The sequence below is a fragment of the Alosa pseudoharengus genome, unplaced genomic scaffold (assembly GCF_046254945.1).
Source record: "Alosa pseudoharengus isolate Yale_2024_CS ecotype anadromous, Long Island Sound unplaced genomic scaffold, YU_APseudo_1.1 YU_APseudo_1.1_scf_18, whole genome shotgun sequence".
NCBI classification, from domain to species: domain Eukaryota; kingdom Metazoa; phylum Chordata; class Actinopteri; order Clupeiformes; family Clupeidae; genus Alosa; species Alosa pseudoharengus.
This window is the reverse complement of record NW_027468650.1, coordinates 17954263-17976372: the sequence shown is the minus strand read 5'-3', so window position 1 is coordinate 17976372 and position 22110 is coordinate 17954263. Positions and strand designations below refer to the sequence as shown.

The 22110-nt window shown below is 39.4% G+C and overlaps 1 protein-coding gene across 1 annotated transcript in view; it reads right to left on the bottom strand.

The window, feature by feature from the left end:
- cul2 (cullin 2) overlaps window positions 1-22110 on the bottom strand; it is a 30039-nt gene that overhangs the window by 2048 nt on the left and 5881 nt on the right. The window contains exons 6-20 of the mRNA XM_076290386.1: window positions 21902-21984; window positions 17362-17458; window positions 15876-15986; window positions 14408-14570; window positions 14084-14208; window positions 13884-13991; window positions 11853-11912; window positions 11143-11271; window positions 10936-11022; window positions 10517-10669; window positions 9269-9346; window positions 8948-9014; window positions 5950-6152; window positions 816-917; window positions 289-405 (exon numbers count right to left, since the gene is read on the bottom strand). Coding sequence (XP_076146501.1) covers window positions 289-405; window positions 816-917; window positions 5950-6152; window positions 8948-9014; window positions 9269-9346; window positions 10517-10669; window positions 10936-11022; window positions 11143-11271; window positions 11853-11912; window positions 13884-13991; window positions 14084-14208; window positions 14408-14570; window positions 15876-15986; window positions 17362-17458; window positions 21902-21984 — 1683 coding nt within the window. The remainder of the gene's footprint in view (window positions 1-288; window positions 406-815; window positions 918-5949; window positions 6153-8947; window positions 9015-9268; window positions 9347-10516; window positions 10670-10935; window positions 11023-11142; window positions 11272-11852; window positions 11913-13883; window positions 13992-14083; window positions 14209-14407; window positions 14571-15875; window positions 15987-17361; window positions 17459-21901; window positions 21985-22110) is intronic.

The window sequence follows — 22110 nt, the reverse complement described above, 5'->3', positions numbered from 1 at the left end:
CAGTGAAATGTTGTCAACATCTTGTGAAATCGGCTAATCAGTCATTTGTGTTTTATGTTGGATTGAAACAATAGTGTAAAATTCGCCTATTTTGGCTACTTATTGTGATGAAGTCTCAACTCAAATTTCTCCAAGTGCCATAGGTTCCTCACCATATAAACCTTATAAAGGTTTCCAAGGTCTTTGGTGAAAGAAATTGCTTTTACACCTTACGTTGAACGCCTTACTCTTGAATTATTTTATAAATACTAAAATAGTATCAGTGATATAGTGTATATCTGTACCCACTTCTTGGATTAAAGCGTTGTGTCTCAGGACTTTTCTGGCTTTCATGATTCTCACTATTGCAGCTTGTAAATACATTTTTCGGTCTTCATCCACTGCACTCCGCGTCTGCTCCATCTCCTATGAAACACAGACAAACATATTTAAATATATGTGTATATATCCCACAACACTCATCACTCAAGTCAAAGAAAAGCTATTAAATATACTACATTATTATATGGCTCTTCAGAATGCTCCAGCAAGTTCCACTGATATTGAATGGGCCTTACCAACTTTCAACTGAAACTTTCAAGTTCTATTTGTGTGGCAAACTGGGAAAGCCACGAAACAGCAACAAAATAACGTTATAAGACATATTGCATAAAGTTTCTTTTTTGTCCCTTTGGCAAGTAGCGTCCACCGGTCAATATCTTCCCATCCGGATGAAGCAAGACCCTTTCTGTTCGCACTGTCCGGACTTATTTTCTGATATTGGACAGTTGACAAGACATTATCCCTTACATACAATTTCAATGACTGTACAATACCTGTGGTGTGTCTTTCTGCATTGATGTTGTGATCTTGAACTTTGTTCTTTTACTGGTGAAAGTCAAATTTAGTGAAAATGTTGATTCTGTTTCAATTTCCTCCTGTGTAACACAGCAAAAAAAGAGTAATGTTTAAACAATTCATGTTTACATTATTAGTGTGTATGCAAAAAACACTAATTTGAAGCTAAACAGAATAGTCTTGGTTTAGCTTTTCGGGTTAGTGGTTCACTGATCTCCCACTGACATAGCATTACAGCTTTGTAAGAGTGACTCTGCAAGAATCAGGCAGTTCACAATGATACATGACCACCTTCAGTTTCCTTCCCAATTTACTTTTGAGGTAATTGGAATGGGCTGTATGCAGGCTTGGAATTTCACCATTTTAGGGGCAAGGCCACTTGGCCTTCAGTTGGGCATATTTGGTGGGGGGCACAAAGGCCACATGTCAGGGCACCAAGGCCAAAGTTAACTATACAGTAGTATGCTATAAAAATGATCAAAGTTGTATTCACTGCAGTAGACCTGCATCACTGTATGAAACATTACAAAAACATAAAACATGACATATTACATATAACTGTAAATCATCTGATCATCTAATATTTTCAGATATCTAGGCTATATTTAACATTTATTTTATATTTGGCCTGTTATGAAATCATGTATTGAACAATTTAAGCACAGCTCAGCTTTAAGAAACTCAAATAGTCTAGATGCATGCTTAGCATTTTGTGATCATTAAGGCTACTTTCACAAACTCTTATAATCAGCTGTCCTCTGATTTACCGATATCTAGGCGACATTTGTAATATTTATTTTCTATTTGGCCCGTTATGAAATAATGTGGAACAATTTAAACACAGTGTAAAACTTAAAACCCAAATTTGGAGACATCCATGTATGTTGAAATTTACTGCAAATTCAAAACGGGATTAGTCTGGAACGGCTAACTGTACAGGGGACTGCTTTACACTTTTCTGTTCGGTAAGGTCTGCTGTTTATTCTGATATATGGTTTGTCATATGTTAAACGAAGGGTTCGTGAAGTATTCCACCGAGATGAATGGGTAGGGAGATGGACGCAAAACCTTCAGTAGAATTTATGATAAATTGAATGATATTATTTACTTTTCTCGCGAACCGTTCACCACAGCAATTAGCGGCTTACATCGTTTAAAAGCTGAGAAAAAGCTCTTTCATGTGATACTTGTGATGTCTGTGTGATGAGTAGGCTACTTCGCGAGTAGTTCAACTGAGAAGAATGGGTTAATTTGGACGCACTTTCTTTCTTGCGCTGTCACTTTCTCCACTGCGTAATTTGCGCTGTGAATGCTAAGATTATTTTGACAGGCCATAGGCTAAATATATATCGCTATTAGTAGGACGCAAAGCAGAATATTTAAAGAAGGGGCACCAAGGCCACCGTGGCCTGTAAACCTCTGATTTTCAAAGGGGCGTCACGGCCAACGCAAGGGGCTACGACGGCCATGGCCGTCGTGGCCGCCGTGAAATTCCTACCCTGGCTGTATGCACACATCACTTCCACGTTTGGGTAAGGATGCAAAGACATTTCCGGTAAGCGAGATTGAACGCAATTTTTGTTCAGTTCTGTAACTCATTGTCTTTGGGAAAACCTGCATATGGCCCATTGGAATTGGAATCTTAACATAACTCCATTTTACAGAAAGTGGCTCTTAAGATAACTTTAGCAATTAACTTTGTCGTAAAAACGGTTGAGGGAAATTGTGTGTTCACATTCAAAATGAGTGAGCCAGGGGACTCCAGTCCTAACTAAGGGGCAGATCTCAGAGATTTGTTCAAAATAGATTGAGTCCATTTACCTATTTTTATTGAAAGACAAGGAGATGTGTTTTTGCCCATGACTCATTCTCTAAAACAGTGAAAACCATATTTGGGGGCCAAGCAGCGAAGCTGCGCGGCAACCCTTAGTGATTCTACCTTTTCTTATTATTATTATTATTACACATCTTTCCGCTGTCATTGAAGTCTATGGCAGCCCATAGAACCGTACAGTAAAAAGTTGTGAAATTTGGCACATTGATTCGGGACAGTATAAAAATTAATTTGAGCAAGTTTTATGCCTGAACCACAGAGAGTCTAGCGCCACCAATGGGTCAAAGTTGACATTGCATCCATGCAATTAACTTTTGAACCGTATGCCCGATTTTGAATATCGCAATATCTTTGGAAGTCTTGGATGAGGCCGAACTCAACGCACCCCATGACGTCAATTTCCGCCATGTTGGATCTTCCGCCATATTGTATTTCATCAAAAACACTTAAAAGGCATCAAAGTTCGCAAAGTTTGTCCGATTTTCACGAAACTTGACGCAGATGATCGTCAGACCATGACTCATAAACGCATTGCTTTTTGGAGACATATTCAAAACCGGTTGCCTGTGACGACCAATCAAGTTTGGCGGCGAAGCCGCCAAACAGGAAGTGAAGTGATATCTCAGCAAGGCTTTCGCGTATCAACACCAAACTCAGTACAGGGTCTCAGTACCCAATTAGGAGGAGGCTCAATAAATTTGATGACTTTTGACCTATAGGTGGCGCTATAATTAGCAAAATTATGTTTTAGCCTGTAACGGGTCATGTGTTTAGAATTAAAGCATATTAGTGATATCTGTTAATACCTTGAGAGGTCCTTAGGCCGAAACATGCCAACATGTGACGTCAACATAATTTATTCGACCGCCATATTGGATGTCATCAAAAACACTTAAAAGGCATCAAAGGTCAGAAAGTTTCTCCGATTTTCACGAAACTTGACGCAGATGATCGTCAGACCATGACTCATAAACGCATTGCTTTTTGGAGACATATTCAAAACCGGTTGCCTGAGACGACCAATCAAGTTTGGCGGCGAAGCCGCCAAACAGGAAGCGAAGTAATATCTCAGTAAAGCTTTAACGTATCAAAACCAAACTCAGTACATGGGGTCAGGACCCAATAAGGAGAAGGCTCAATAAATTTGATGACTTTTGACCTATAGGTGGCGCTATAATAAGCAAAATTACATTTTGGCCTGTAACGGGTGATGTGTTTGGAATTAAAACTTACTATTGGTGTCTGTTAATGTTAATGTTAATATACTAGTGATGTCTCTGGGAGGTCCTAAGGCTGACAGATGTGATTTTGTGATGTCAACATAATTGATCTGGCCGCCATATTGGATTTAATCAAAATCACTTAAAAGGCATCAAAGGTCACAAAGTTCATCCGATTTTCATGAAACTTGGTTCAGATGATCTTCAGACCATGACTCACAAACGCATTGCTTTTTGGACCCATATTCAAAACCCATCGCCCGTCTTGACCAATCAAGTTTGGCGGCGAAGCCGCCAAACAGGAAGTGAAGTGATCTCAGCAAGGCTTTTGCGTATCAACACCAAACTCAGTACAGGGTCTCAGGACCCAATTAGGAGGAGGCTCAATAAATTTGATGACTTTTGACCTATAGGTGGCGCTATAATCACAAGAAGTGGGCTCATATTTCAGCAATGCTTTCACATATTGAAACCAAACTTAGTATATGGACTTGGGACCTCATCCTGAGGACAGACAATAATTTTAGCAACGTTTGACCACTAGGGGTGCTATAATTTGCAACACTTTCTCGTATCGACACCAAACTTGGTACCTGGACTCGGGACCACATCCTGAATAAGGACAATACATTTAGTGACCTTTGACCACTAGGGGCGCTATAATTAGAAAAACTTTATCGTATCGACACCAAACTTGGTACATGGACTCGGGAACACATCCTGAAGACGCACAATATATTTAGTGAGCTTTGACCACTAGGGGTGCTACAATTATCAACACTTTCTTGTATCGACACCAAACTTGGTATGTGGACTTGTGACTACAACCTGACTACGCACAATAAATTTGGTGATGTTTGAGGTATGCATATGTGTGGGGGGTTATTGGGGTGTGTGGGGGAAGAAGTTTATCTGTGTATATGTGTGTGTGTGGGACAGGGGGGGTTAATTGGGTGTGTGTATAATGTAGCAACATTGGGTTGCCATGACAACTCCTGCTCAACTGCTTGGCCCCCTCATTGCTGCTTGCAGCTATATTTATGTTTTGATCTACTGTTGAAACGAACAGGGTGAATTTACGAAGGGTGTTAAGTCTCAATTTTATGGTCTATGCCCAAACCTTAAATATTTCTCCACACTTTACCCACTGCATTGATATATGTGACATTAACATTTATTATCACCCGGAGAGAAGAAATACTCTTTTCTGATTGGCTGGTGGGCTATTAATTCTAAATAACAGGACACCTATGAAGTAGATCTGGTAAAAAAAAGTTTAATCACCGTTCCATATTAATGCTTATGAATGGTAACTTTAACAACCATAGTAGGACGACGGTTAAGCCTGGAAGCAGACTTTGCAACAATGAAATCAACTGTAAACAAGCTGTCTATCACTGTTATAGCGCCAAAGAAAGTTGTACAACAAGTCGGTTTCTTTTTAAACGGAACTGCGTGTTTCCTTTGCGTGCTATAAAGGTATGACTATTGCCTATAGTGGCAACCGGGTGATAAGCGGGATAACGGCCTTCGAGGTGTCCTATTATACGGAATTAATGGACTTGGGCGGAGGCAACTCTTCCATCCTCGTCCATTAATTCCGTATAACAGGACACCTCGGCGGCCGTTATCCCTTACATATCCTCCTCAATTGGTTATGGTCACTTTGAACCCAATGCTGCCTTTTATTGCTGAACTGATTTTGAGAAATTAGTTGTTTAAAAAAAATCAGCTGTTGAGGCTATGCAGCTGCTGCGGTTTCCTGATATTGTTATTTAGTTGCTATGCTAGCTATCTGGCAAAGGAAACTTTTCACTAACAGTTAAATTGGCAACGGAACAACGGAAATTCTAAGGGTGCCTGTGCAGTGTGGCTGCTCAGCTCCCAAACACATGTCTCACGAAAGTTTGCGCCCCCATAGCATACTGTTAAAAACAGGCAGGTAGGAATTTTAGACACCCATTATGTAAGACTGAGTGTGAAATGAAAATGTGTTATCTATCCCATTTTATTTGACACACAATTGGGATTTGTATGTGAAAGATATATCATCCTTACTTTCTGAGAGTCATGGTTGAGCATCTTGACATCCAGCAAAGACTTGATGGTCTTCTGTAGCTCCTTCTCACTCATCTGCGTACTGTCCTGCAGCTCCTTGTAGCTCACCGTCTCACTGTTGTTGAACGCGAGCAGCACAGCCATCTGATAGGTAGTCACTATGGCAACATATGGCTTTGACAGATAATTCATTTTCACTTCTCCTGAAAAGAGAAGAACATGGGAAGACCATGTTAGTTAGGTCAATTTAATTTTGCATGTAAAGTCACAATGACAATATTATTGATTACTTTTTGAAATCAACAGACCAATGTCAATTAAAGAAGCAATAGAACACGTTAATAAGTAATATATACCTACTATTGTACTCGTTTCAACCCATCTGAATCACTTGGCCTCTAACCCTTTTGTGTAAATTCATCAACAACAATAGCATGACATAACATTTACAAAAGTGCTTCTCTTGGTACCCAAATCACTTTACAGTGAAGGGGTGTACCACCATGTATACATCATACTGGGGAGATGATTAGATAGGGGAGCCAAATAGAATGAGCCAAGATGGGAATTTAGCCAGGACACCTGCAATGCGTGACATGGGATCTTTTATGGCCTTGGTGAGGTCAGGACGTCGGTTTTGGCATCTCCTACAGCACAGCGTCTCTGTCACTGCACTGGGGCATTGGGATTGTTCCATCACCAGAAGAAAGACTGCCTCCTGCTAACCCACCAATGCCACTTCCAGCATCAACATAGTTTTCCCAGGTCTTCTCCCATCAAGTACTAACCAAGCCCACACCTGCTTCAGTTATTCAGGGACAGGGTCTCTGTTGGTTGGGCTGTTGGCTACCTTTGTTATTCTGTTCAAACCATCTGAATCCCTTGGTCAACCAATCCAACTCTTTCACGCTATATAATTGCATCACAGTATGTTTTACAAGTAATTGCCAACTTAACAATACATCTGTGAGTCTACCAGCATCAACACATTTAACTGGATGGGTCAAACAAAGGGAACCTTTTTCCCATAAATTCCATATTCTCCCACTCTCTGCTTATCCATGGGACAAAAGTGTTGTTAGCCTGCTGTGCTGACTGGGATTATGGGCAGTGTTCGTTCAAGCTCTCAGCAGTAATCACTCCCGTGATTTTATGGATTAGCGTGATAAGAGGCAGGCAGTCCAGGTGTGATGTATATGATTATCAGCCTCAGGCACAATCACTAAGGCAATATTGCTACTTCATCAGACTGGTACCAGTATTCCCGACAGTGTGTTTGATCAGAGGGCTTTTTGAGAGATAAACATCTAGTTAGCCATATTGTGCTGCTGGAGAGATAAGCCCTTATCTTTTTAAATTAATCTGTGGTTTAACCAGCTGCACTGTGAAACAATATATTCATCTGAAAAAGTTGCACAAACAACAAGTAGTTGTCGCTGTTTGGACAAAAGTATGTGCCTGTTTGATTATTTACGGCAGGCTTGGAATTTCAACATTCTGGGGGCAAGGCCACTTGGCCTTCAGTTGGTCATATTTGGTGGAGGGCACAAAGGCCACATGTCAGGGCACTAAGGCCAACAATAACTATACAATAGTTAGTAGGTTATAAAAATGATCAAAGTTGTATTTAGCCTATTCACTGCAGTAGACCTGCATCACTGTATGAAACATTACAAAAACATGAAACATGACACATTACATATAAGTGTAAATCATCTGATCATCTAATATTTACAGATATCTAGGCTATATTTAACATTTATTTGATATTTGGCCTGTTATGAAATCATGTATTGAACAATTTAAGCACAGCTCAGCTTTAAGAAAGTCAAATAGCCTAGATGCATGCTTAGCATTTTGTGATCATTAAGGCTACTTTCACAAACTCTTAGTCAGCTGTCCTCTGATTTACCGATATCTAGGCGACATTTGTAATATTTATTTTGTATTTGGCCCGTTATGAAATAATGTGGAACAATTTAAACACAGTGTAAAACTAAAAGCCCAAATTTGGAGACATCCATGTATGTTGAAATTTACTGCAAATTCAAAACGGGATTACTCTGGAACGGCTAACTGTACAGGGGACTGCTTTACACCTTTGTGTTCGGTAAGGTCTGCTGTTTATTCTGATATATGGTTTGTCATGTGTTAAACGAGGGGTTCGTGAAGTATTCCGCCGAGATGAATGGGTAGGGAGATGGACGCAAAACCTTCAGTAGAATTTATGATTAATTGAATGATATTATTTACTTTTCTCGCGAACCGTTCATCACAGCAATTAGCGGCTGACATCGTTTAAAAGCTGAGAAAAAGCTCTTTCGTGTGATACTTGTGATGTCTGTGTAATGAGTAGGCTACTTCGCAAGTAGTTCAATTGAGAAGAATGGGTGAATTTGGACGCACTTTCTTACGTAATTTGCGCTGTGAATGCTAAGATTGTTTTGACAGGCCATAGGCTAAATATATATCGCTATTAGTAGGACGCAAAGCAGAATATTGAAAGAAGGGGGCACCAAGGCCACCGTGGCCTGTAAACCTCTGATTTTCAAAGGGGCGTCACGGCCAATGCAAGGGGCTATGACGGCCATGGCCGTCGTGGCCGCCGTGAAATTCCTACCCTGATTTACGGTATGGTTTATTTTGCTTTGTAATAATGATGTCTGTTTATGTGTGTGTGATGCAACGGTTCCTATCCAAGACCATTTTTCCCCATGGGTGACAAATGAAGTAACTTTAACGTTGGGCATGTTGCAACCATTGCATTTGCGTGTTCTCCTCTGAACCCTAGCCCTATCACCTTGGCCTTCACCCTTGTCCAGTGCTTTGGCCTTCAACCCTCTCTACCGCCCCCCACCCAACCTTCTGCAATTTATTAATTCACCATAATACATACTTTAATATGATTTTTTTACATAAATGGGTCCACAACTTGTCTGAATGATCAAAATATAAAACCAAGCCATTTAATGCAATACAGTCAATAATTCTTGTGTACCTGTGCAGAGGAAATGTAGCCAGGTCAACTTCCTCCCGCTGAAGTGCTGATTGTAAAATAATTCAAACTGTGGAGTGCAAGGCAGACAGCACAGCAGATTATTCAACCACTGCATACAACACTCATTTTAGTATGTGGTGCACTATAACTAAACCAATAAATGTTTATTTTACAAAACATCTGCAACTTTACACCACACTGTTTTTAAGTGTGCTTTTATAAAATTTATTTTTTTGTGTTTTACAGACCGGGTGGGTCCATCATGCTCAGAACTTTGCCATGTAATTATGGGATGCTGCTTTGGTCTCTGTGGTAACTTACCATCTGTACACTTTTCTCCAGCTCCTGGGGGATGGCAAACGTTGAGGAAGGAGCATGTGTGAGGGGCCACGCACCCGCCTTGAGGAAAAAAATATATACACCCACAGTCGCTTGTATTAGCAGGCACATCTGACACTCACTCTGCCTTGTCTGTATTTTCCTGGGGCTGTATTCACAAAGATCCTTAAGGCTAAAAGTAGCTCCAAACTGGCGAATTTAGGAGAAACTCCAACAAATAATGGCTGTGTCACTCGTAACTTTAGGACTCCATAGACAAACAATTGCCACAATTATAAGCAAATCTATTAATTTATTCTCAAGTAGAAGATAGGCTACAATGGAGTTGTGCTGGTAGCCTGTTTCCTGAAGTGGGTGGCAATAGCAACAGAAGTACTGTTCTTCTGTACATCTTCATGTTTGAGGCCTGTTGTTTCAAAGCACAAGTGCCCACATGACAGGTGCATGGTTTTCACAGCTGACTCAATTTCAGGTGACTGCTGCCTTCATCTAACTCCATTTAAGGTGTCTTCAGATAATTAACCCTTTGCTGATTTGCCAATTGTGTTAATTTTTTTGACTGAGAGTAATAAACGAAACATTTTAGCCCTAAAAGTAGCACCTAAGTCTGGGACAGCTTAGAAGAAATCGAGAGGACTCCTAACTCACTAAGACCTATTCACAAACAACCGTAAGCAGCAGTTTGTAGCATTTCACATTGCAATGTTTTGAAATACACATGCGGCTACAGGAGCTCTCAATCGTGAGGGAAAAATTAACTGTCAACATGTAGGCTAAACTAAATGTAATGCTTTGTGCGTACGGCCCCTGGAGTATGGGTATACATGATACAAAAATATTATAACTGATGGCTTGCTAAAAATGGAGAAAAACTGAGAGAGCTACATTTTTCATATTTTAGCTGACTTGGCATGGGATAAACCATGTTTAAAGGTTGGGTAAAGTCACTTCTGTTGAGCAAGCTCGCCCCTCCCTTCTCCTCCCTCCTGTGCAATTGAAACTATGTTTCATGCTTGTTTTATGTTTCATTCAAGCTGAATCAGGCTGTTTGTTGCCCTTTGTTGCAGTTTTTGGAGCCTGGGCTATCCACACGGACCGCGTATTATGGTGTATTCAGAGAACAGGCAGCTAACGGTTTGTGAAGAGATGTTTGCTGTATATAAAAAATACATTTCTAGCTTAGAAACCACGTAACAAGAACATTTTACATATCGGAGGGGACTGCTTTACCTGTAACACATAGATCTGAAAACCAATGCCCAAGTCAACCACTGTCTCTTGGGTTTTGATGAAATTGTTGAATTTGTTATTGAGGTCGGCGCTCACACTCATGTCTGTATACATTCTGTGAAGCTTGCTTGTAAATTCATAACCACATGCTTGCTACAAAGGAGGAGAGAGAGAAAATGTGTAAGGGAACACAAGGGAGGAATTTTAGGCACATAATGAGTTCATCATTATTGTCCAATACACAAAAAGGCATAGCCTTAACTCAATGTATGTAATACTAAATGCTAAATTAAGTATTATCTTCAGATGCAGACCACCATACAGTAATTGTGTTCATGCTAGCATTGCATTAAATATCATACTTTTCTTTCCATTTTAAAATGGTGCTGTGATCATTTAAACAACCAGCATTGTGATACCTTCAGCTTGTTGATCATGGCCTCCTCTGAATCCATGGATAAAGACAGTCCATGTATTAACCTCTTCGCCAGCATTCTCGCATAAAACTAAAGGTCAAAAAGAGTCAAAAAAAAATAAAGGAATTCAGCAGAAAGACAACGACACACAGCATGTGTGTCTCTGTGTTCAGTTCACAGTGGGCAGTTAGTTAGAGTAGGGTCACACACCTTCTGAAAGACATCCTTGTCATCAATGTACTTGAAAACTGTGATGAAACTGGTCAGCTTGTCCTCTACCTCATTCTCAGTCATTCCCTTCGCAGATTTCTTCAACAGATTGTCACAGTACTTGGCAAGCTTTAAAAAGAAAAGAATAAATACAAAAAGAACAATGTAATCAAAGTACCTCTGTGTCCTTACGGCTTCGGGGGACAACAGCCTTGTTTGTTAAAGCTACACTACGTCATAATTTGCCACTTTCTGAGCTATGTTTTCATCAGGCAACTTGTTTTGGGATCCCCTTCAGATTCATTTTAATGGTACATGATCACGTGAAGGGCAGATAAACACTCACAAAAAACACCAAAAGTCACCAGGTAGCATTGTAGCAAGCTTTAGCAGTGCTGCTTGACCTTTGACCAGAACTTTGACCAGAATAAAGACAAGTCTGCTGATGCCGAAACACTTGAGAGCTACATAAATGGGGGATCAAAAATGCTGTTAAATGATTGATTCATAAGTTTCAGTTGTGAATAGTTTATTATTATTTCCTAGAAATTACACTTTTCTCATCCTTCAAGAAAATTACTTCTGTAAGCCTAATCAGGAACGCATTTCTATGACCTTGTATTGGTAAACTCTAATGAACAAAGGTACGGATCTGCATCAGAAAAAAATGCAATATAGGCCCTACATACGAAAAGCACAGATTTTCTCACCAGTTCAGGGGCCTTGCAGATGGACTTTGGTTCCCTGTTGTTCACTACAGAGGTCAAGGCCTAAAGACATATTTAAAATGTAAAATAATTATTGCATTCTTCTTAAAATATGCATTAAGAAACAGACAAGACAGATGTTTCAACATACAGTAGTGTACTGACACCACCTACTGGACAGAGAGAGGAACAAGTTTGTGTCTACATAAATTCCCATGCAAAGCAAAAAAGCAGCACGACATCTGGAAACTTTGAAAAAAGAAGTATGCAGAGTTGGTCACTGAAACTTAGAAACGTAACAGGAGACCATATAGAAGACTGGTAGAGATGACAGGATTTGTAGCTACATCAACATCTCTTCTTTATTTTGATTCAGTCATGCTGGACAAGTACTTATCAGAAGCTACTACAAGGGCCAGTGAGTGGATTTGTTTGAGGTGATCACAAATTACAAGGGGCTGTGGTGTCAAAAGCCAGACAACCCTGCCAAGCTTAAACCTTTAAGCTGAAATACCAATGAAATCAGGTGACCACTTGACAATGTCTGAGAAATCATTACAGTAGCAGTTCACAGAGGCTTGTATGACAGCATATGTTATTAGTATTATTACACCAGAATTTGTAGCCCACACTAGATCAAATCCTCTGTATTCCTATGGAGATTATCCCAAATGCAACTCCTTTCCTCAACTTGTTTATTTAAAAATGTCAACCCATGGGGAATGCAAACACTTGTGCATAAGCTACTGAGCAAGCTAGTCCAAATTAAGCAGAGAAATTAAAATATGTTACCATATCCATCAAACTGCCCCATCAAAAAGGCTACTTGCCTTTACTAACTCCTTTAATGTAAACTAGATGTACCGCATAGTGGTACATAATATGCCAACCACCAAACAGTGTTGCATGTACGACATGAGGAAAACAAAAATCACTCTTAGCCCCCTTCTCCTGCAACTCACTGTAAACCACAAGTCTTACATGCTCTCCCCTTGGTTTATCAATGATTGTTGAAATTCAAATTTGTTGTTTAGGTATGCATGTAAACACAATGTTCAAATTTTATACAAAAATGTATATGTGTTCATCATCCTCATATTCACTTCAAGGTCACAAATATGTGTACACTACCTCACTAAGACAAGTCTGCAACAATTCGACAACAGGTATTCTTTGGTGACACCCAAATGTTTTTAATGGCCCTGCACAAGTATATATCTGCAATTATGATATCATACACTACTCTGTAGCATGTTTAGATTTTTACTATTGTGTGCAGGTTTGTGTGTCTGTATTGTGACTGAATCCAGTGCTTCACTAAGGCAAGTCTGGAACAAAAGACAAAGTATACTTTGGCCTGCATCCACACTGCACAAGAACACTTATGTAGCGGTCATATTATGCATTGATGTGCTGTACGTCTAGATACAGTGTGTGTGTGAGCTCATCGGTGTGTATATCTGCGGGTGTCCCATTATGTGTGTGTGTGTGTGTGTGTGTGTGTGTGTGTCTCTACAAACTTGTGCGCAAGTGTGTTCATGCAAGTATATGTGTGTCTTGTCTATACAAACTTGTGTGCATCACCAGTGTGTTTAAGCATTTGTTTGCGCTTGTGCGTGTGTGTGTGTGTCTGCGCACCCGTCTGTGTGCCAGTGTGTGTGTCTGTATAAACTTGTGTGCACTGCCAGTGTGTCAGTGTGCCTGTGTGCGTGTGTGTGTGTGTGTGTCTGTGTGTGTGTGTGTGTGTGTGTGTGTGTGTGTCTGTGTGTTTGTGTGTGTGGATGAGCTATTCATACAATCTGTGTTTGGGGAAGGCCTGTGCAGAGGGCGGTGGCCCCTGTTGGAAAGATTCCATTCCAAAGAGCTGAAATTACATCTGGCAGCTCAACAGCTCAATGACTACAAAATAAGCCCAATTCAGTGATATTAAAGAATACCAATGACAAACTATTGGTTTATACACTGGAACTGAATATTGATCAATTATCGGTATAAACCCAGAAAGCAATTTCAGAATGTTATGCAGTTAGCTACCTTATCTAATGCACTCATGAAATGTTGATCTCCATTCAGCACCGTGTTAATCAGCTGGACAAATTTACTGTGGACTTCCAGCACAGACTCCACAAACTGAGTTGGCATCTGAAAGAATATCAGAGGTTACATCAAGAACATCATGTACACACAGACATGAACACACACATACACACAGACACACACAGACACACACTCACATTTTCCTGAGAGGGGTTACTGGTAGCTCGAAGCCCCTCATCATGAATATGGACTTGGAGCTCCTGGATCATGTGAGGTAATCCATTTGAGACAGCCCTCAGCAAGGTGTACATATTTGCCATGTCTGTAATTCAATATGCATCACAATATACACACTGAAAAATGAGGCTGTAAGGATATATTTAACCCATGTAAATCAATTGTTAAATCAATCAATTTTGAATTATTATTATTATTTTTAGCCTCTGTACACTTTCAGTCAACCACTATCTTTCATGGAAATAGGCATGACATGATAACATAGCATGATAGGTTTCCCTGACCGTCTCTCTTCTCCTGTCGAATGATGTTCTGGCACTCTCCATGCAGGAACTGAAGGTGGTCAGCCACCATCCTCTGCTGACATTCATGGATGACTTTACCATAGGAGCTGGGGTGAAGGTACTTCCGACATCGCACTTCCTCATCTTTCAACCGCCCTAGGACCTGGGGAGGGGTGGGGGAGGTTATTTCAGTTCAAATGTACTTGATTAACATGCATGATGATTACACCATTATTTGCTGTGATGGCCTGTGTGAATAAAGGAATAGAATAAAAGTGAAAAGTAGAAGAAATATTTATTCTTGTGCCAAACAGGCTTATCTAAGAACATGTATTTATTCTTGTCACAACAGTAGACACTTGAGCCAGATGGGATTTTTCTGTGGTGTGTCGCATCTCCCGGTGGGCTACAGAGACTGGCTCTATCCTGCTCGGTGCCTAGCAACGGTGCATACTTAATAATATTTTCTTTAAAAAGTAAGAAATATTGGTCCTACTAAATTTGAATAAGCTTTTGACGAGTGACGATGCGCTTTTGACTGTCATGATAGGGCCCTAAGTGATAGTAATCATTGTGAAGGGCTAGGTGTGAGGTTGACTACCAAACAACAAAATCCCTGACACTATTTACTACTTATTGACAAAAACAAGCACTTTTTACATGGCTACTAGATAGTTTAACATATTTAACCCATTTACTCCTAAAATGCCTGCTAAAAACGCCTATAGAATCCTATGGCATTCTAGACTAAATAACCTTATTTCCTGAGGGTTTTCTGAAAACATACTAAAAATTGTCAACGTCTACCAAAATTTAATATCTAAGCCTCTGTAGCACCTAGAAACATGAAATAAAAAGCATGCTGCGCTACGCAGCATCCAGAGGGAGGGTAAATGTTGCGCTACGCAGCATTCAGCGGGAGGGTCAATGTTGCGTCATGCAGCATCCAGCGCGAATGGGTTAAACACATTGTGTTCATGATCTTGATCAGAACTCTTCAATCACTATGCACAATCTTGGGAGAAAATCTTTACATTATGTTACAAATGATTATCGCACGATAGATCAGATTTTCAAATCTTCACGTCTTTGCTTTAGTTTATGTACAGTACATGAAATGACCCCTGTGTATGAAATGCGCTACATAAATAAACTTGACATATCTGTATTGGTCTTTAAAGTCCTATGGCGGGCTCAACTGTTTATTTGTGGAAACGGGTGTGCACATCCAAAATATGTTTTAACAGGTGCCAGACAAAACGTGTCAGAGAGAGAGAACGAGATGGTCTGCACACTGTATATGGGCTCCAAGAAATACTTTATTTATTCTAAAAAGGCCACTTTCGATCTCAACAGATCTTCATAAGGCAAATAAGAACAAATAAGGCTCAACTGTTTACTCAACAGATCAAGGACATACTGTAAAGGGGCCTATATAAAAGCAACAACTTCCTGAAAGCCATCTTACCTTCTCCATATATTGTGAGCAGTTGGACTCTTGCAGAAGGTTGGAGGCTTCCTGTTTGTAATACTCGCCCGTTTTTGTCAAGAAGGGCCCTTCAAAGATTTCCTGGTAAAACTGTACCACAAGAAAGTTATACAGAATCAATTCAAAGACAAGAGCAGTAAGGAGACAGCAAACCCTTGCCTATCACCCAAAGTTAAAGAAAGTGAAACCAACCAACTATATTGAATACATCAACCTAATAGCAAACGATGTGGTTACATCAACGTGACTCATTAAACATCAGCACATGCACGTTTATTTTTGTACCAACATTTTCTTCACATGAAATTCCTCTCTTGTACTCCTTAACTGTAGATGGCTGCATGCAGGCTTGTTACAGTCCACATTGGTGGGTGAGTGTTTACACCATCTTTGACACAGCATCAATCTACTAGTAGAGGAGTTACAGAACTTTGAGAGAAGATGAGAGATAGATATATCCTACAGCTCTGATAGCAGCTAAGAAAATATACACTCACTCCCCAGTTGGTAGGTGTATCAGTGGTGGGTAACGTATTTGGGGCAACTACTGTATCTCAGTTTGCATGACTTAGTAGCTTATCTCCGCCGCAGTAGAACTACTTCAGATGGAAGTTTTAACACACAGCTGTGGACTTGACTGCTGTGTGAGATATGCCACCTAATGAGCCTATCAGGAACGAAGTTAGATCTACGTGCATATCAGTATATGCTATTTTAAAAGGACATCAACATAATTATAAATGGATTTTTAGTGTAAGCTTGATCAATCGACTGTTACAGTATTATCATTGTCGTGGTTTATGGGCGTATATGGGCGTATATGAGTTTAAATTGTGTGTTAAACTCTAAAATGCATCTAGCTAATTACAGAGAAGGTTTAAGGGGAAAAGGAGAACAAACTCTGTGTGTTCCACTGTTTACAGTCAATGTTTGTTCAGTATTTGGCTACTACTAAAATGCTCAAATTGTAGCCTATAATATTTTGCATTTGTAATCCATGAAAATGAACCAGATTGTGTGAAATGTAATCAATCAATCGTTTCCTATCAAAACAGACCCCAGCATCAAATCGAACAGTCATATCACTGCAAATTTTGAAGTGTTGAAAAGAATCAAATTGTTGTCTTAAACAATCGCTATGTATTGTGATGAGACTTGCTTTTTTAACTCCTAGTGACCTTCTACCTTGTCTGAACCTTTGAAGGAAATACGACCAGTAGTTTAAGTTATGTGAGCAGACACACACAGACACACACAGACACACACAGACACACACACACGACCTGATTACAATACCCAGCTTGAGGATAATAAAAATCCTTAATTAAAAGCAAGGTCATTAAAACAATAAAACACACATCAAGAAAGAAAATAAATGGCTGACTGTAATATACTAATTTATTCATCCATACAGCCACCCATCCATCACGTGTAGTCACGAAAGACTCCACATAGTACAGCATACCTTTAAAGGAAACTTCTTCTTGTACTGTTCAACATGAACAAAGGAGTTGATAACCCCATGGATTACTTTCTGATTGGGATCCTCACCACACCGATCACTGAGAGAGCAAATAAGGCGAGTTACAGATGCAGAGTGGGACACTAGCATTAGGCTAGGGCACAGTTAACACATCTACCAAATCCCCCCTTCAATTTAGAGCCACTTTGTATGTTCTTATGGGAAGTCGAGTGGGAATAGGAGCCAATGTTGTTAATCGTTGCTTAACATCAATGTCGTTAAGGCGTTTTCGGACCACATAGCAGCACAGGAACTACACAGTGGAAAAGCTAACGCTCGCACAAGGTTCTTTGCGTTTTCATTCGCACCACCAGTAGGAATGCAGACATTCCGTAACACATGCATTAAGGGAGCACCAAACTTTGAACAACTTGTTTGCATTTTCCCACTTAGAAGTCTTGAAATGGACACTGAGCAATCAAAAATGCACTGTTGTTGCTATTGCATTGCTTACTACAATGTTGTCTGCTATATACTCCTTCCCTTTAGTAAACTTGCATACAATATCCAAGACAAACTAGCAGTCTCATTCTAATATTCATGACCCTCTCGGAGACAAAACAATGCTTCATTGGCTAATAAAATAAGCTGCTAGTTGTCCAAGTAGCGTAGCCTACTGTATTACAGTAATATCCTGTGTATAAAACGCAGGACAGTGCTTTATGCAAGTTAGAAACCATATTAATACCATATTAACTGCCCCCATGTATTAACCTCATAGCAGAAGAAATTTTGCAAAACTAATGTATAAACCTTGGCTAATAGTTAGTATAGTAGTATACGGTATTTATTACATGAACATAAAGTATGGACAGCATCACTATTTAGGTTAACATTACTAAAGTTTACTGACATTTTCATACATAGGTTATTTCTTATAATCTGTCTAGTAAACATTTATCAACTTTTAAATAAGTGTATTATTTAATTTTATACTTTGTTCAACCAGGGTAGCCACATTGAGACAGAGGTATCTTTTTCAAATGAGCCCGGTGTAGGGCAAAGACCCTACCCCAAAGTAGGAGCTAAAATAGTTGTAGGAACTACGATATGCCTCAGTTCCATGTGGTGCTAACGCACAGAAAAAGATAGATAGATAGATAGAGATACTTTATTGATCCCCAAGGGGAAATTCAATGAGGTAGGAGGTATTTTGAGGTAGTTCCTCAAAAAGTTGTAGTGCAAACGTACATAATAGAGCGAAGTGAGATTTTAATCTAACAATGGGTCCTATTCACCAATTGTGTAAGTGAGTTCTTAAAAGACAGGTTTATTTATTTATATATTTATAAAATATATTCATGAATATTTTCTTATCTGGGATCTTCTTAGGGGAGAACAGAATCAACACATATTCAGGAGCACTAATGTTGAGGGATGATTGTTTGTGCAAAATAATTGGTTATTGCCTTTTCATCGTATTTGAAGCTGTATATCATAACATTTCAATTACAACTATATTTTTCACATTGATCATATCTTTAAATAAGTATTTTCATTAGTTTACTAAATGTTACATCTTTAAACATGACAAATAACAATTCACACCATATATTAAAGATTCAACCGTATGAAAATTTAACATGACTATTATAGTGACCAAAATTATCATGGTTCTCGATATTATCACGGTACTTTTCAAATGTTCTGAAAATGAAAAACAGAACAGCGTAGTGTGTGCAAAGTGGTGTGGCTCCAATAGGCTCCCTTTTTGTTACTCAGTGCGTGCAGAGGGAGAGAGAAAACACATACTCAAAACTAATAGGGCCCTATCATGACATTCTAAAGTGCATCGTCACTCGTCAAAAGTCTATTCAAATTTAGTAGGCTGTCCAGTTCACATTGGGAGGGGTTTCGTTATCAAACGTGGAGCGCATGGCGCAACAAGGTGTTCCTAGGTTTTTTAATCAGTCATATGGGCGTGTTTGGGGCGTAACATCATTTTAAACCAATGAGAATGACATCTGTCATTCCCTTTAACGGCGCAACGCGCAATATGTCAAATAAATGCATCGGTATTTTGGCATTCAACGGCGCATTTGAAGGAGGCTGCTTGCGAGACCGTATGGAATAGTCATTCTTAAACCATGCTTTACTAAAACCTAGCATAGCCTTCACGCATTTGCACTCGTCTAGGCTATTATTTGAACTCATTGGCAAAGTGAAACTAACTTCCCCAAGGAGTCAGTCAACGACAAGACAGTTATATGCAGTTACTTTCCCTATTGACTGACAATGGGTTACCACCGAAAACATAGGCTGGAAAAAGCAACACTTACCCTAATGTTGCTCAAATGACTGAATAAAACAACATTTATCCTGCAGAGGAGTTGCTTATATCTCGTGACCGTGCGTCTTCAGCTGTGTTCCATACGTGTCTCTCGCCTTTCCCCTATAATCACTTTTAACCGTCATTACCAATTTGCAAATGATTGTGAATAACTACTCATCATGACCGAGATGTACAGTATTTCGTAATATCTTTATTCTAATTATGTTTCCCATTGTAATCGTGCAATATGTAATGCTTTGCATGGACGTGCGCTGGTGTGCGTTCATGAATGATAGAAGGATGGTGCGTGCACCTGCCATTGTTGACATGCGCTCTTAAAATAGCATATGAACAACTCGCCATTGACTTCTGACCAGGTTTAGGTGGTGTACGATAGCGATTTTTAGACAACGCGCTAGGCCCCTCCCTAGGTTGTTAATTGTCACACCCCTGGTCGCAATGTTTAAAAAATAAACGTGCAAAATACCGAATTAAGCTTTGCGCGGATGAATAACGAGCTTTACGCCATGCGCTGCAGCCCAAAATACAGCCCATAGTAGTTAGATGGGTTGGGGATGGGAGGTAAAGTTAGTGAATTGGTGGTTACTAAATAAACCTGCAACTCCTTTGATTGTAGTAGTGGCACATGATTTCAAACACATATCAAGCCGACATTGCAAGCTGCGCCTGTGTATCTACTTGAAGGGACTCGGATGATGCTGGAGAGAATTCCATACATGTTTTTCGCACCGCGGTAATTAAGATTAATAAAATCAAAATGGTTACTGTTATCGTCAAAAATGTTTGTCATATGCATGTATTATATACCCATTATTGACACAGCTAAAATGTAACAACTCGTTTGCTGGTCACTTCTTGCAGCAGTATCTTTATTTCCGTCACATCTTTATTGCCGTCACATCCCTTACAGAAATTTCAGGTTTCTGGCGAACAGTTGCCGCAAATTTGGCAAGGTCATTTTTTTTACATGAAAATTAAGTATAAGTATAAGTATATATACTCTTTTATTCCAGTGAGGGAAATTTGGTCTCTGCATTTATCCCAATCCGTAAATTAGTGAAACACACACAGCACACAATGTACACACAGTGAGGTGAAGAACACACTAATCCCGGCGCAGTGAGCTGCCTGCATCAACAGCGGCGCTCGGGGAGCAGTGAGGAGTTAGGTGCCTTGCTCAAGGGCACTTCAGCCGTGCCTACTGGTCGGGGTTCGAACCGGCAACCCTCCGGTTACAGGTCCGAAGTGCTAACCAGTAGGCCACGGCTGCCAAATTAGATCATGAATAAATAATCATATAAAAAACTTATGTCAGTAGTTTATATAACAATATAGGGTAATCTTATATTAATATATAGGCTATTATAACATAAGTAAATGCTACCTTAACTAACAAATCTCCTGCGGGAAACAGTGTGAAGAGATAATTGTTCAGTGTTCATTGTGATTTGAATTTTCATTCAGACTCACGTACATTTGTACGAGTGTTATTCATGGTTTCAGGGGAATTTCCTTTTCCTGTTTGCCCTGATTAATAACTGAGGTGATTAAAATCAGAGGAATGTTAAGTTTTAAATAAAAGTGTTTAAATGTAACATATTTTTTCTCCTGGTCCTTTTCAAATAGGCAAAAAAAATCAATAATTTATCAATATCGACTGATATGAAACACTATTATCATGATACAGTTTTCAGCCATATCGCCCAGCCCTATGTATTATATGTATTATACACAGTACAAACAGAAGTGTGATGCCTCAGTAAAAAACAATAAAAAGACAAATTAAGCCTCCATCACAATTTGTATTTACTTGAGCTGCTTTAGTTTTTTTACATTCAGAGTTCAGTGCTTCACCTTCATTAGAATTTAATTTAGTTTACTGAACTTGTCTCTCAATTTGTGCACACGGCCTCAGGTCCTTTTAAGGGGGAAAACAGGGCATTTACTTATGCTAATTAAGAACTGGCACACACTTTCAACTTAAAGCTGCAAATAATTTTAGAGGTTGAAGAACTAGTTTGTGAATCTCACAAAGAGTTATCTTAGGACCTTTCTTCAAAAAATGTAAGAAAATACTTTGGATGATATTGGTAAATTGGAAATGGGAGCAGCAAGATTCCAATTTTTTAGAGGGGTAAGGAGGAGGGGGGATTCACTGATATCTATTGTCCAAAAAAAATGGACACTTACTTTTTTATCTCATTCAGTAGCATCCTGATAAGAACAGCTTGCAGAGGTTCAATCATTAGTTTCCTCCACATGTCAAGAGCAAGCTGCAGGAGAGGAGTGATTTTTTAAACATCATATGTCAGCTACAAAACACAGGTATTCAGGTTTTAACTTTAGCATAATATACATTAGCTCTACTATATGGCCTCATTTACATACAGAGAATGCAC